At 34.3% G+C, this 12,540-nt stretch overlaps 1 protein-coding gene across 10 annotated transcripts in view; it reads left to right on the top strand.

The window, feature by feature from the left end:
• ATRX (ATRX chromatin remodeler) overlaps positions 1 to 12,540 on the top strand; it is a 282,427-nt gene that overhangs the window by 81,952 nt on the left and 187,935 nt on the right. For 4 of the 10 annotated variants that reach the window (XM_019019449.4, XM_055376623.2, XM_063702820.1 and 1 more), the window contains 5 exons: positions 2,673 to 2,728; positions 3,667 to 3,719; positions 4,597 to 4,724; positions 7,356 to 7,469; positions 12,320 to 12,429. In XM_019019449.4, coding sequence (XP_018874994.1) covers positions 2,673 to 2,728; positions 3,667 to 3,719; positions 4,597 to 4,724; positions 7,356 to 7,469; positions 12,320 to 12,429 — 461 coding nt within the window. The remainder of the gene's footprint in view (positions 1 to 2,672; positions 2,729 to 3,666; positions 3,720 to 4,596; positions 4,725 to 7,355; positions 7,470 to 12,319; positions 12,430 to 12,540) is intronic. The other 6 variants (XM_055376622.2, XM_055376624.2, XM_055376625.2 and 3 more) reach the window with 3 other exon arrangements.

Genomic DNA, 12,540 nt, shown 5'->3' with positions numbered 1-12,540 from the left:
CTCCTGACCTCAGGTGATCCGCCCACCTCAGCCTCCCAAAGTGCTAGGATTACAGGTGTGAGCCACCACACCTGGCCAGAAAAAAAAGATATTTTTAAAGAGCTGTTTTAGGTTCATAGCAAAATTGAGCAAAAAGTACAGTGAGTTCCCATATGTCCCTGCTTCCACACATGCACAGCATCTCCCACTATCAGCATTCCGTAAGAGAGTTGTACATTTGTTATGTAACGTTGATGAACCTACATTGACATGTCATTATTACCCCAAATGCATAGTTTATGTTAAGGTTCACTCTTGGTGTTATACATTTTAAAGATTTTTGACAAATATATAATGACCTGCATTCACCATTGTGGTATCATACAGAATAGTTTCACTGCCCTAAAAAGATTCCTGTGCTGTGCCTGTTTCTTCATCCCTTTCTCCCCTGTGAGCACTGGCAGCCACTGATCTTTTTACTTTCTCCATAGTTTTGCCTTTTTCAGATTGTCATAGTTGTAATCATATGTATGTAACCTTTCCAGACTGGCTTCTTTCACATAGTAATCTGCATTTGTTTCCTCCATGTCTCTTTGTAGCTTGATAGCTAATTTATTTCTAGTGCTGAATAATATTCCATTGTCTGGATGTACTACAGTTTGTTTATCCATTCATCTTCTAAAGGACATCTTGGTTGCTTCTAAGTTTTGGCAGTTATGAATAAAGCTGCTTATAAAGATATTTATATAAGTAAATGAAGATGTTTACATAAAATAAAGACATTTATAAATATCTCCGTGCAGGTTATTTTGTGGATGTATGTTTTCAGCTTCTTTGGATAAATACCAAGGAGTGTGATTGCTGCTTTATATATGGTATGCTTAGTTTTGTAAGAAATTGCTGAACTGTTTTCCTGAGTGGCTGTATCATTTTGCATTCCCACCAGCAATAAATGATAGTTTCTTTTGCTCCATACACTTCTCAGCAGTTTTGGTGTAGTCAGTGTTCTGGATTTTGGCTATTCTAATAGGCATGCAGGGGTATATTGTTTTAATTTGCAATTCCCTAATGACATGTTGAGCATTTTTTCATGTGCTTATTTGCGTCTGTATATCTTTTTTGGTGAGGTGTCTGTTCACATATTTCTTTTTTTTTCCTTGCTTTAAAATCATGTTGTTTGTTTTATTGTTGAGTTTTAAGCATTCTTTGTATAGTTTGGATAATTGTCTTTTATCAGATGTGTACTTTGTGAAGATTTTCTCCCAGTCTCTAGCCTGTCTTCTGATTTGAAGTTTTCTAATATTTTTGTGGACTTTTGTATCTATATTCATAAGTGATACTTGCCTGTAGTTTTCTCTATTTGTGATATATTTTTTATATCAGGGCAATACTGTTTTCATAAAATGAGTTGGGAAATGTTGCCTCCTTTTCTGTTTTTTAGAAGAGTTTGTGAAGGATTGGTATTAGTCCTTTTTTAAATGTTTGTTATAATTAAGTGGTGAGAACATTTGGGCCTTTATGGGTAGCTTTTTTTATTGCTAATTTAATCTCATCAATTGTTACAGGTCTGTTCACATCTGTTTCTTCTTGAGTCAGTTTTAGTAGTTTGTGTTTTGGAATTTGTTCATTTCACGTAAGTTATTTAATTTTTTGGCACACAGTTGTTCATAGTATTCCTTTATAATCCGTTTATTTCAGTAAGATTAGTAGTAATGTCCTCTTTTTCATTTCTGATTCTAGTAACTTGAGTCTTGTTTCTTTTTTTTCTTGGTCAGTCTACCCTAAAGTTTGTTCATCTTTTCTTCCCCCACAGGTAAGTTGTTACACAATCCCTAGCAGATTCCAACTTTCATGGCCAAGGTCCTCTTTGACCATCTTTTTAAAGAATTAGTTTTTGGCCAGGTGCCTGTGGCTCACGCCCGCAATCTCAGCACTTTGGGAGGCCAAGGTGGGCAGACCACTTGAACCCAGGAGTTAGAGACCAGCCTGGGCAACATGACAAAACCCCATCTCCACAAAAAATTAGCCGGGTGTGGTGGTGTGCGCCTGTAGTCCCAGCTACCTGGGAGGCTCAGAGGGGAGGATCACCTGAACCCGGGAGGTTGAGGCTAAAGTGAACCATGATAGCACCTCTGCACTCCAGTATGGACAATGGAGTGAGACCCTATCTCCAAAAAAAGAGGAGGAAAAGGAAAAGAACTACTCTTTGGTTTTATTGATTTTTTTTTTTCTATTGCTTTTCTATTTCCTATTTCATTAGTTTCATGGATTTCTGCCATAATCTTTATTATTTCCTTCTCCTTGATTTTGGTTTAGTTTGCTCTTATTTTCCAGTATTTTATGGTAAAATGAAATATACTTTATTGGTAGTATGTTTTTTATTTTTAGTGTAATAGTTTAAATTTTCTTCTGCTGGGAAATGTCTTGCAATATTTATAAACTACAACAGGAAATGTTTTTATACCAAACTAATCTTTACAGAGATTTCATGCTTTATAAGGAGGGGTTAGTATGCAAAAGGAGAGTGATTCTAGTGAAAGAACACTTCTAGGAATATTTTAATGTGAGTAGTATGTTAACAATACTGCCAGACTTCATAGTGTGAGAATGGGTTTGTGGAGTTATAGGTATTGATGTTCTGTTTGATAATGCATCGAAGAGATAAATAATGTTCTTTATTTCTTCTTTTTTAGATAAAATCAGTGGTTCTGGAAGTAACTCTGATATGATGGAAAACAGCAAGGAAGAGGTAAGGATAATTATTTAGAGATATTTGTTAGTTAGGATTAACCAACTAGAGCATATGTCTTTAGATTGCTTCTGGACACATGTATGTGTCGAAGGCTACTGATACCCAGTTGTCATTATACTTCAGTTTCATTGTTTTCCAGTTTGAGAACAGGTGTTCATTGTTTCTGTTATTGTTGTGGTTCACTTCAGTGGTTTACCTAAAGTCAGACAACTGAAGATTTTCAACAGATAGATATTAAACTGTCTTTATATTGCCCCAAAGGTGTTTGAGGTGGATGTTATGGGCATGAACTCCATGGTTGTGAAATCTCTCAAAACTTGGTATCTAGAGTCTGCTAAGCATTATTATAGCAACTCATAACGAGGTCCTTTGCCTGATAACACAGGTCTACAACTATGATTTTGGGAATTTTTTGACCTACTGTAAAAAAACCTGAATCCAGTAAAATATATTGATTATACTGGCAAAATGAGGGTAAGTTTAGTATCTCAAAGCAAGTTGTAGAAGTTACTTCATGCCATATGTTAGCTTAGAGAAGAATGAAACATATTTAGATCCTTGAAACTCACTACTTCTGTTGAGATCTGATTACTTCTGCATCTTTGTTTTGTCTTTGTTGACTGGGGCCATGATCATTTTGCAGCAGTGTATTCCCCGCAGCATGCCACAGCAACCATGTAAAAAACGAGAAATTTAATCTTCAGCCAAGGGAACCTGGCAGTAAATGAGAATTAGTTTTAATTTTTATTTTTTTGCATCTGTGTTCCTTATGTGGTAGAGAATTAGTTTTTGAAGTTCCTTTTAGAAAAATATTCTAGGCACATAAATAGCATCTCATTATATCACTGTATTGAAGTTGCTATAGGGAAATAGCTAATTGTAGGGATGCCGTTTCGAGAATTTTATTCACTTTTATATTTATGTCTCACATCTAGGGAACTAGCTCTTCAGAAAAATCCAAGTCTTCAGGATCGTCACGATCAAAGAGGTTGGTTGATGTTGAAGGGACAAAAAGTTATTTTCTTTTTCAGGTTATTTTCTGTTTCTAAAACCATGTTTTTTCTGAACTCATGTCAACCACTATTCTGAGTTAACTGTTCTATACAAATATACATATTTGAAAATGATTAGCATAATATAATGAATCCCTTTGTATCTATCACCTGATTTCAACAATTATTATTCATTCTAACTTTGAATTCTAAAGGGTTTTTAAGGATTTATTATATATTAGTGGCCCTTGCAATATGTAGTTTATTTCATTAGACAATATATGTCCTTGAAAAAGGACAAAATAATTGTTGAATGCCTATGAGGCAGTGGGTTTTTTGGGTTATGTGAAATTGTCTAGGATGGGGAGTTAGTCATCATAGTTGTAAGTTATAAGGAGAAAAAAGAGTGGTAAAAAACACTTTTTTCTGCTAAATTGTCAACTCAAGTCATACATAAAAACTGAAACTTTTCTAACATAATATAGTACCCAATATACTATGCAGTATAATTCTTATTAGAAGTTTGCCGCTTAGTCTATTGGACTTTCATTGTTTCTAACCAGTGGGAATGTCTCTTAAAAACCAAGCTTGTTTGATATTAATTTATTCTCTGAAGTAGTGATTCTTAAAGAAGAGTGTCCTCCAGGGTCTCCCTGGTAGCTTTTTCAGAATGCATATGCCTTGGTCCTGCTCCAGACCTACTGAATCATAATCTTCAGTGATATGGTATAGACATACACGCTTCCCTAGGTGATTCTGATGTGCTTCCTTGTTGAGACCCACTGCTCAATCTCAACATGTTATTTATGTTCTTTGGGTATTGTTCCAGTTGTCAGAAACATTCATAATTCTATGAACTTAATTCTTTCATAGGAAACCTTCAATTGTAACAAAGTATGTAGAATCAGATGATGAAAAACCTTTGGATGATGAAACTGTAAATGAAGATGCGTCTAATGAAAATTCAGAAAATGATATTACTATGCAGAGCTTGCCAAAAGGTAATGTGTGTTAATTTTTCATGAAGTTAAAGTTGAATTTTTAAACATCATTTTTATAAAATTGGAACTTGATTACTGTTAACTATGTACAAACGACCAAACATGGCATTTTCCTAGTGGTTGTCTAGAAATATATTTGTATGCCAATGATAATGTGTGTTATTGAAGTTAAAAATTTGGAATATTCAGTTAGTTTTGTAAAGAATGAAATCTATTTTTTTCTTTCCTTTGAGTTTTAGACAAGGGGCTTTAGTTTCCAAATTATACTTCAGTGTGTAAGCAGGTTTAAAAATTTAATATATTAGGTTTTGGTTCAGTCAGTGTTAATGTGCTTGCTTTATACAAAAATGTAATGACTGTTCCTGAAAACTTAAAAATCATTTACAGTCTAGTTTAGTCTTATTGCATTCTTAAATTCCCTAAGGCTAAAAGCTGAAGTTAACTATCATAGATAGATTTAGTTGTATTTCTTGCTGTTATCTTTTTAAAAAAACTTTGTCACATACCTCTCAACTGTTGAAGTTCTAACCATAAAACCTTGTTAATAAGAATAGGGAACAATAGCCAAATGAATATCTTGGACTCTTCATAGCTCAAGTCTGAGAGCAATATAATTGGATGATGAGAATGACAGGGAACTTGGTTCAAAGAGTCAAATTTTAGATTTTTTTTCTTTGTTAAATAATATGTTGTAGTCTCTTGGCACATTTTTCAAATTCATTCTCATAGATCTTTTACAGCAGTGCTTATTAAACCTTGTTCCCTGTCTATGTTTTTATGACATATTTTCAAATTATGGAAGTTTAAAAAATACAGTAGGTAGGAGGGATGGGACTTTCCTTGACTAGGATAAATTAGAAGTTACAAAAGGTGATAAATGAAATGAGGAAAGGAAATTAATGAAAGAAGAGAGGTAGGGGCCTACCGCTTACTTAGTTTTGCAAATCGTTTATGACAATTTTATATAATGGTTTTGGTGGCCAAGGGCAGAAACAATTAACATGGGAGTCTAAGTCCCATAGGTGGTGACTTACTTTGGATTTTTACATTCTCAGTGGTGGTCACTGGGAGTGTTTATGATGTAAGAAATAGGAATTCAAACTTTTGTTTTAATTGTACTGTGGAAGAAAGTCAGCATATGATGTTACTAACCTGAACTATGCCTAATTCTGTCAGACCAAAACAAAAACAGACCCGTTTCATAAGGTTAAATTTGGGTGTTTATATTATTGTTGTAATATTTATTGAGTATGTATAAGTACCAGGCTCTTACAGAATTAACTCCTTTAATCCTCAAAACAACACTGTAAGGTAGTTATTATTTTGCTTGTAGAGATAAAGGAACAAATTCAGAACCCAAGGAACTTTTTCAGCTTTAAATTGAGAAGCTAAGATTTCAACCCAGGTCTGCTTGAATCCAAAGCCTAGTGAGTGCTCTTTTCACTCTGCTGCTTTGCTTCCAATTCTCCCTAGAAGAAATCTAGGGAGAATTCAGTTTTTTTTTTTTTGTCGTTGTTGTTAATTTAAAATCTTTAGTTCTTTTCAAATGCTGGGGCTTCTCTGAGTGTCTACATGCAATGATTGCTGTGAATAACTTTTTTTTGGTGGGGATTATTTAATTTTACTACAATCTGTAAAATCTCAATCATCTGTGTCCTCCCCCCCCCCCACCCTTTCAGAGACTCAGAAACTCATTTAACAACTAGATGCTATAACTTGTCAAAATTTGCTTGTTGAATAACATAGAGCCATATTTCAGAGAAAGCCCCTGGTGACTACCTGCTTTTTTTTCCTTAATTGTTGCCAATGATAGCCAGTTACTAAGCCCAGCAATGTAGGTAAACATTGAAACCTAAACCCTTTTTACTATGCCTGTCTTATTTGCTCTTGAGAGAACTAATGAAAACTTAAATTGACAGCCCCTCTCTTCAATTCACATGTTTTATAGTTAAGGAAGGACATTCTTTCTAAAATATTAACATAGGGATCAACAAATGATCTCATTCTACAATTTATTGTTAGGGTACTTCAGCTAAAGTATGTTAATCTGTTAAAACTCTTTAAGGACTTTACAGAGTAGTGAAACTTTGACATACCAGTTGGGAAATGCTGCAGTATAGATACAGGAGTAATAGAATGAACTTCATTTCCCCCACCAATACCCCTCCCTTGCAATATAAAACTACCCTTAAAAATCTTTCTGAGTTTATGATTTGGATTATGAAAATAGGATGTCTTTAAAAATTTTTTCCCTCTGAACCACATATTTTATGAATTCTTTATGGAACTTAGCATAGATGTTCATATTCATAACAGCTTTTGTGATAGCCACTATAAAAATTCAGAACTGGGTTGAGGCTTTCTGTTTGATTCACACATTTGTTTTGTAATCACTCCATAATACCTCCCTTTCCTGTTTTTATGAACTATATTTCAACAAATAAACTGTTGACACCTGGCCCTTTTACTATTTCCCTGTTTTATTTACTTTTGTGAGGTCCTTATACCAATATCTAAAGCTTGAAAGAAACAAACTATGTACCAGCAATGTTGGCTTTATCTGAACTGAAGTCTTGTACTTCACTTGCACATTTAATATGTGTAATGGTTTTTTAAATGAAATCATTCTAGGTACAGTGATTGTACAGCCAGAGCCAGTGCTGAATGAAGACAAAGATGATTTTAAAGGGCCTGAATTTAGAAGCAGAAGTAAAATGAAAACTGAAAATCTCAAAAAACGCGGAGGTAAATACAAGTGAAAATGAAACATGAATTTAAATTGCTGTTTATGACCATATTGGAAAATCGGATGTGCTTACTAAAAATACCTCCACTTTTCTGCCTTTTGTTTATTAAAAGCACTACTTAAATATAACTTCTGTTTCTCTCTGAGCTCTGAAGCAGAAAAGGTTAAGCACCATTTATCGAAACACCTTTGCCTTCAGTGGCTATTAAGTTATCTCAAGAAGCGTAGCATTTCCTTCTTCCACATGTTCTATAATACATATATGCCATAATACTATGTTTTCCCCCCAACCCTAAAAGAATTTTAGATTCATGCAAAATCTTGTCTGTGGCCTACAGGTAACTTTATATATATTTAGAGTTGGGTAGAGTGATGTACATCTGCATTAGTATTAGTTGGGGTATTATAAATGCAAGTCCCTTGACTCCACTCCTCACAAATTAGAATTTCTGTTGATGAGGTCAAGAATGTACTCCAGTTTGTTCTTGTGTACACTGAAGTTTCAAATCCACTAATCTAAGAACGGCAACATGGACATAAGTAGGAAGGAGTAGGGAGCTAGAGCTGATAACCCTCCCTCTGTCTTCCAGAGGCACCTCTCCCTTTGTCTGTCTGTCTTCCCTTAAACACACAAACGGTGGGGAGTGGTGGCTCACACCTGTAATACCAGCACTTTAGGAAGCCAAGGCAGGAGAATTACTTGAGTCCTGGAGTTCGAGACCAGCTTGGGCAATATGGTGAGACCCCATATCTACAAAAAATAAAAATATCAGCTGGACTTAGCGGCTCATACCTGTAGTCCTAGCTATTCTGGAGGCTGAGGTGGGAGGATCACTTGAGCCCAGGTGATCGAGGCTGCAGTGAGCCGTGATTGCACCACTGCACTGCAGCCTGGATGACAGAGTGAGACCCTGTCTCAAAAAAATTAAAACACACACACACACACACACACACACACACACACTCTCTAATATTGGCTAACCATCTATAAAAAGTTTGTATCAGAAGGATTCATTTAGAAATAATAGTGGACTATGTGTCCCACTTGTTTGTGTGTGATTCTTAAATGGTGCCTATATATATTTTGCGGCAGCTTAATAAAGCCAGAATTCATAACTATAAAAGGAATGAATCTCCAAATGATAGAACATGACACTAAATTTCTAAGTAGAAGTGTAGTGAAAGCATATCCATTTAATATTGATCAGATTATATAATTGTGAAATTATAGTGAAGTTCTTATATTGGTGAAATTTTGTGTGGATTTTTATTTTAATGCTATGATTATCTTGCTGGAACCAGTAAAATATATCTGTTTTTATAACATATTTTATATATTCATTTTCCGATTAAATAATTTGTAAGGTTGTTGGCAAAAATAAAGGAAATATTATTTAGTCTTTTGTCCACAAAGGGGTAGTCAACTCCTTTTGGGCATAAGGAATCTTTCTGAGAATCTAGTTCATGGTAAGGAAACTGCCATTGCAGCAACAGAGCTCATTAAAGCTAAGGTAGTAGTCTTAAAATTTAAGAGAATCCTCAATTATAAAGTGATGGTAAAGATCAGTAGTAAGAGTTTCTTTCCTCTGATCATAGGTTCTCTAGAGAAGACAAATAACTAAGTGTTCTGCATTGTGTACACTTAGTGTACAGAGTGTCTAAATGGTGTTATTTTTGGGAAGGACCCTGTAGCAGTCAGTGTCTGAAATGTGGATAAGGGCTGAAAGAATAAAAGAACCACTGTTGTTGACAAGGGTATTCCTAGTGCCACTTTGGTATGCTGCTGACATTTGGTCTCAGCTGATAGGTTTCAGGAACATTTTATTGAATGTTCTGTGTAGGAATGTTTTGGTATCACGCTTAAGGGAATACATGCATTTATAGCCATCAGTAGCACTTAAATCTTTCACGTCTATTTTCATCTTAATGATTTGTTACATTTTTAAGCTGTCAGAAATCACACAGGAAATTTAACACTAGGTTTACTTTATATACACATATATAGATAAATTGGTGATCTGAAATACTGAATTGGTGTAGTTAATATTTAAACTTTTTAAGAAAGCTAGTTCCAAATTGAAGCCTAACTTAGGAAACTGTCAAGAATGTAAACTTTATAGATAAAGTCTTATATTGATTTGGAATAATATTATAACACAAAGATATGGTTAAAGTTAACATTTCAGGAGCTGAGTTTTTAAAAAATTTTCAGTATCATACCCTATTTTGACATTCTCTTCCCAGTTTAATTGTTAGAAAGTATATTTTACACCTAACTTTTTTACATGACACAATAATTTTGTTGTATTTAAAACCATTAAAATCTATTGAGCTCAGAAATGAAAATGCCTCTTTTCCATTTATACCCTGTGTTACAATTTTAAATATATTTCATAATTAAAAATAAAAAATTTAAACATGTATACAGCAACAAGTACATAAAGTAACATTTCAACATTTTACCATATTTGCTTCAGATCTCACTTAAGTAAAATATTGGTTCAGTCCTACTCTCATCCATTTCCCCTTCTTCCCACCCCACAGGTAATAATTATATTGAAGTTTTATGCATGTGCATGTGTGTGCATGTTTTTCTATGTTTTTTATATATGTATTCATAAAACATTTTTCATTTAAAAGTATAACAAAATAATATGCTGTATATATCATTTGGGAACGTTTTTCATTTAACATTGTTTTTGAATTGTATTCATGTCAGTAAATGTACATCTAGTTTGTTTATTTTTCACTGCTCTATAGAATTATGTTATATCAATAAGCCACTATTCATTTCCCACATAGGAAATTATTCCCAATTTTTCATTTTCTAATTTTCTAATTAGTGCTGTGGTGAATATCCTTATATTTGATTCCTTGTGCACATGTGGGAGAAAATCTCCAAAGAATTACCTAGTTTTGTTTAATTCTTGAGCGATGTATGCACCAAAGCACATAGAAGATGCTTAGTAAGTATTACTTAACACTGGATGAACATTCAGATTCTACATTTTATTTATCTTGTTAGTTTATCTGAATGAAATCATTATTTGAAATGAAAAAGTATGCTGTGGTGTATTTGTTTCTGTTAAAACAAATACAGAATATATGAATACCCAAGATCAAACTGGTGTTTGTAAATAATGTGATTATAATACATTAGGCTTGTAATGCCTGCTATTAGGTAGGTTGAGATAGGAGGATTGCTTGAGCTCAGGCGTTTGAGGCTACAGTGATTTATAATTGTGCCATTGTACTCCAGTCTGGGTGATGGATTGAGACCCCATCTTTAAAATTAAAAAAAAACATAAATAAAAATATTAGCAACATAAATAGTAAATCTTCAAGTTTACTTTTATCTTCTAAAAAAGTATGATGGTGTTCTTATACATTAAAATTTTTAGCTTCTGGCTAGGTGTGGTGGCTCACACCTGTAATCCCAGCACTTTGGGAGGCTGAGGCCAGAAGATTGCTTGAGCCCAGGAGTTGGAGACCAGCCTGGGCAACACAGTGAGACCCAGTCTTTAAAAAGAATTAGCTGGGTGTAGTGGTGTATGCCTATAGTCCCAGCTACTCAGGAGGCTGAGGTAGGAGGATTGCTTGAACCTGGGAGGTAGAGGCTGCAGTGAGCTGAATTTGCACCATTGCATTCCAGCCTAGGTGACAGAGTGAGACTCTAGCTCTTAAAATTTTTTTTAAAGTTTCTACAAATAAAAATATTCATGATAATATTTGGGTCCATGGCGCTTTGGACCTTAAACCTAACAGAAACCCAAAAGAGAAAATTAAAAGGGTGAAAAATATATGTGATGTTTTGTTTTTTATTTAAGGATGGAGCCAATTTGTTTTTTAGTTGTCTCCTTTTTATTTGTGAATGTAAGCATTTTGAGTGACTTCTTCTGAATTATAATCTACCATCTTATTTTGATCAAGGTCTTGGTTGCACATCAGGATCATCTTTGAAACTTTAAGAAAATGCCTGAGAGATTTTAATTCAGTGGTTTAGGGGTGGGAATGGCTGTTTTTAAAAAGATTCTTCAGATGACTCTAATGTTTAGCTCAGGGTGTGAAACACTGCCTTAGCAGAACTAGGGACAAGAGGGAGGCTGGAGAGGTTTCTGTAGGTTTTCTTCAGTCTGTTTTTCAGGAGACAGTACAGAATGGGACTCTGCCTTTTTCCCCCAGTCGTTCTGATGTTTTGCTGCCAAAGTAGATATACCTGCAATGTCTTGTTTGTCTTTATTTGGAAATAGTAGACAGTATTGATATGGAGTGGATAGTGGAGTACACATAGAAAAAAGGCAGGTTAATGACAATTTATGGATAGTGTTGAAGTAAATATTAGCAAGGAAATTGGTAATATCATAAAATTACCAAGTTTTTACATACCATATTGATAGGATCTGTGCAGACAATTCCAATGAGAATAAAAACCTTTATGGCGTACTTAAGTGTAGGATTGCAAAAGAATCTGTTCCGTATATGTTACTTACTTCCCCATTCTTTAAGGACTGATACTGAATTTATTTGCAAAGCAATAACAAAATAAGAGCTCTTGGCCCCTAGTTTTAGAACTTTTTATGGGTTCTCTTAATGTTATTTCAAGTTGTAAAAAATGGCATTTGCATCTGTAAAAGGAAACAATTAGGATTTGTAACTTGGAATTTGCCAAGGTTGTCATGTGCTTAGTAAGTCGATAAAATATTAACCTTTTCTACTTGTGTCCAATATGCCATTTTTCTAAGGATTATGAGGTATTTCATGTCTAATACAAAAGTTACAAAATGCTGACTAAAGTAAGTATCTTTTTCTGTGTATAAATGTGTGAATAATAGCCACTCCTTTCTCCTAGAAGATGGGCTTCATGGGATTGTGAGCTGCACTGCTTGTGGACAACAGGTCAATCATTTTCAAAAAGATTCCATTTATAGACACCCTTCATTGCAAGTTCTTATTTGTAAGGTATGTAATGATCTGTTGATATTTCATACCGTAAATATTTGAATGCTTACCATATACCAGGCCTTTGAGGGCACAGTCTTGAAGAAAGATGGAAATGGTATCTGCCCTTGG

The sequence above is a fragment of the Gorilla gorilla genome, chromosome X (assembly GCF_029281585.2).
Source record: "Gorilla gorilla gorilla isolate KB3781 chromosome X, NHGRI_mGorGor1-v2.1_pri, whole genome shotgun sequence".
Classification (NCBI taxonomy): domain Eukaryota; kingdom Metazoa; phylum Chordata; class Mammalia; order Primates; family Hominidae; genus Gorilla; species Gorilla gorilla.
Note: the sequence above shows the minus strand (reverse complement) of the source record. Positions and strands in the feature narration are given on the sequence as shown.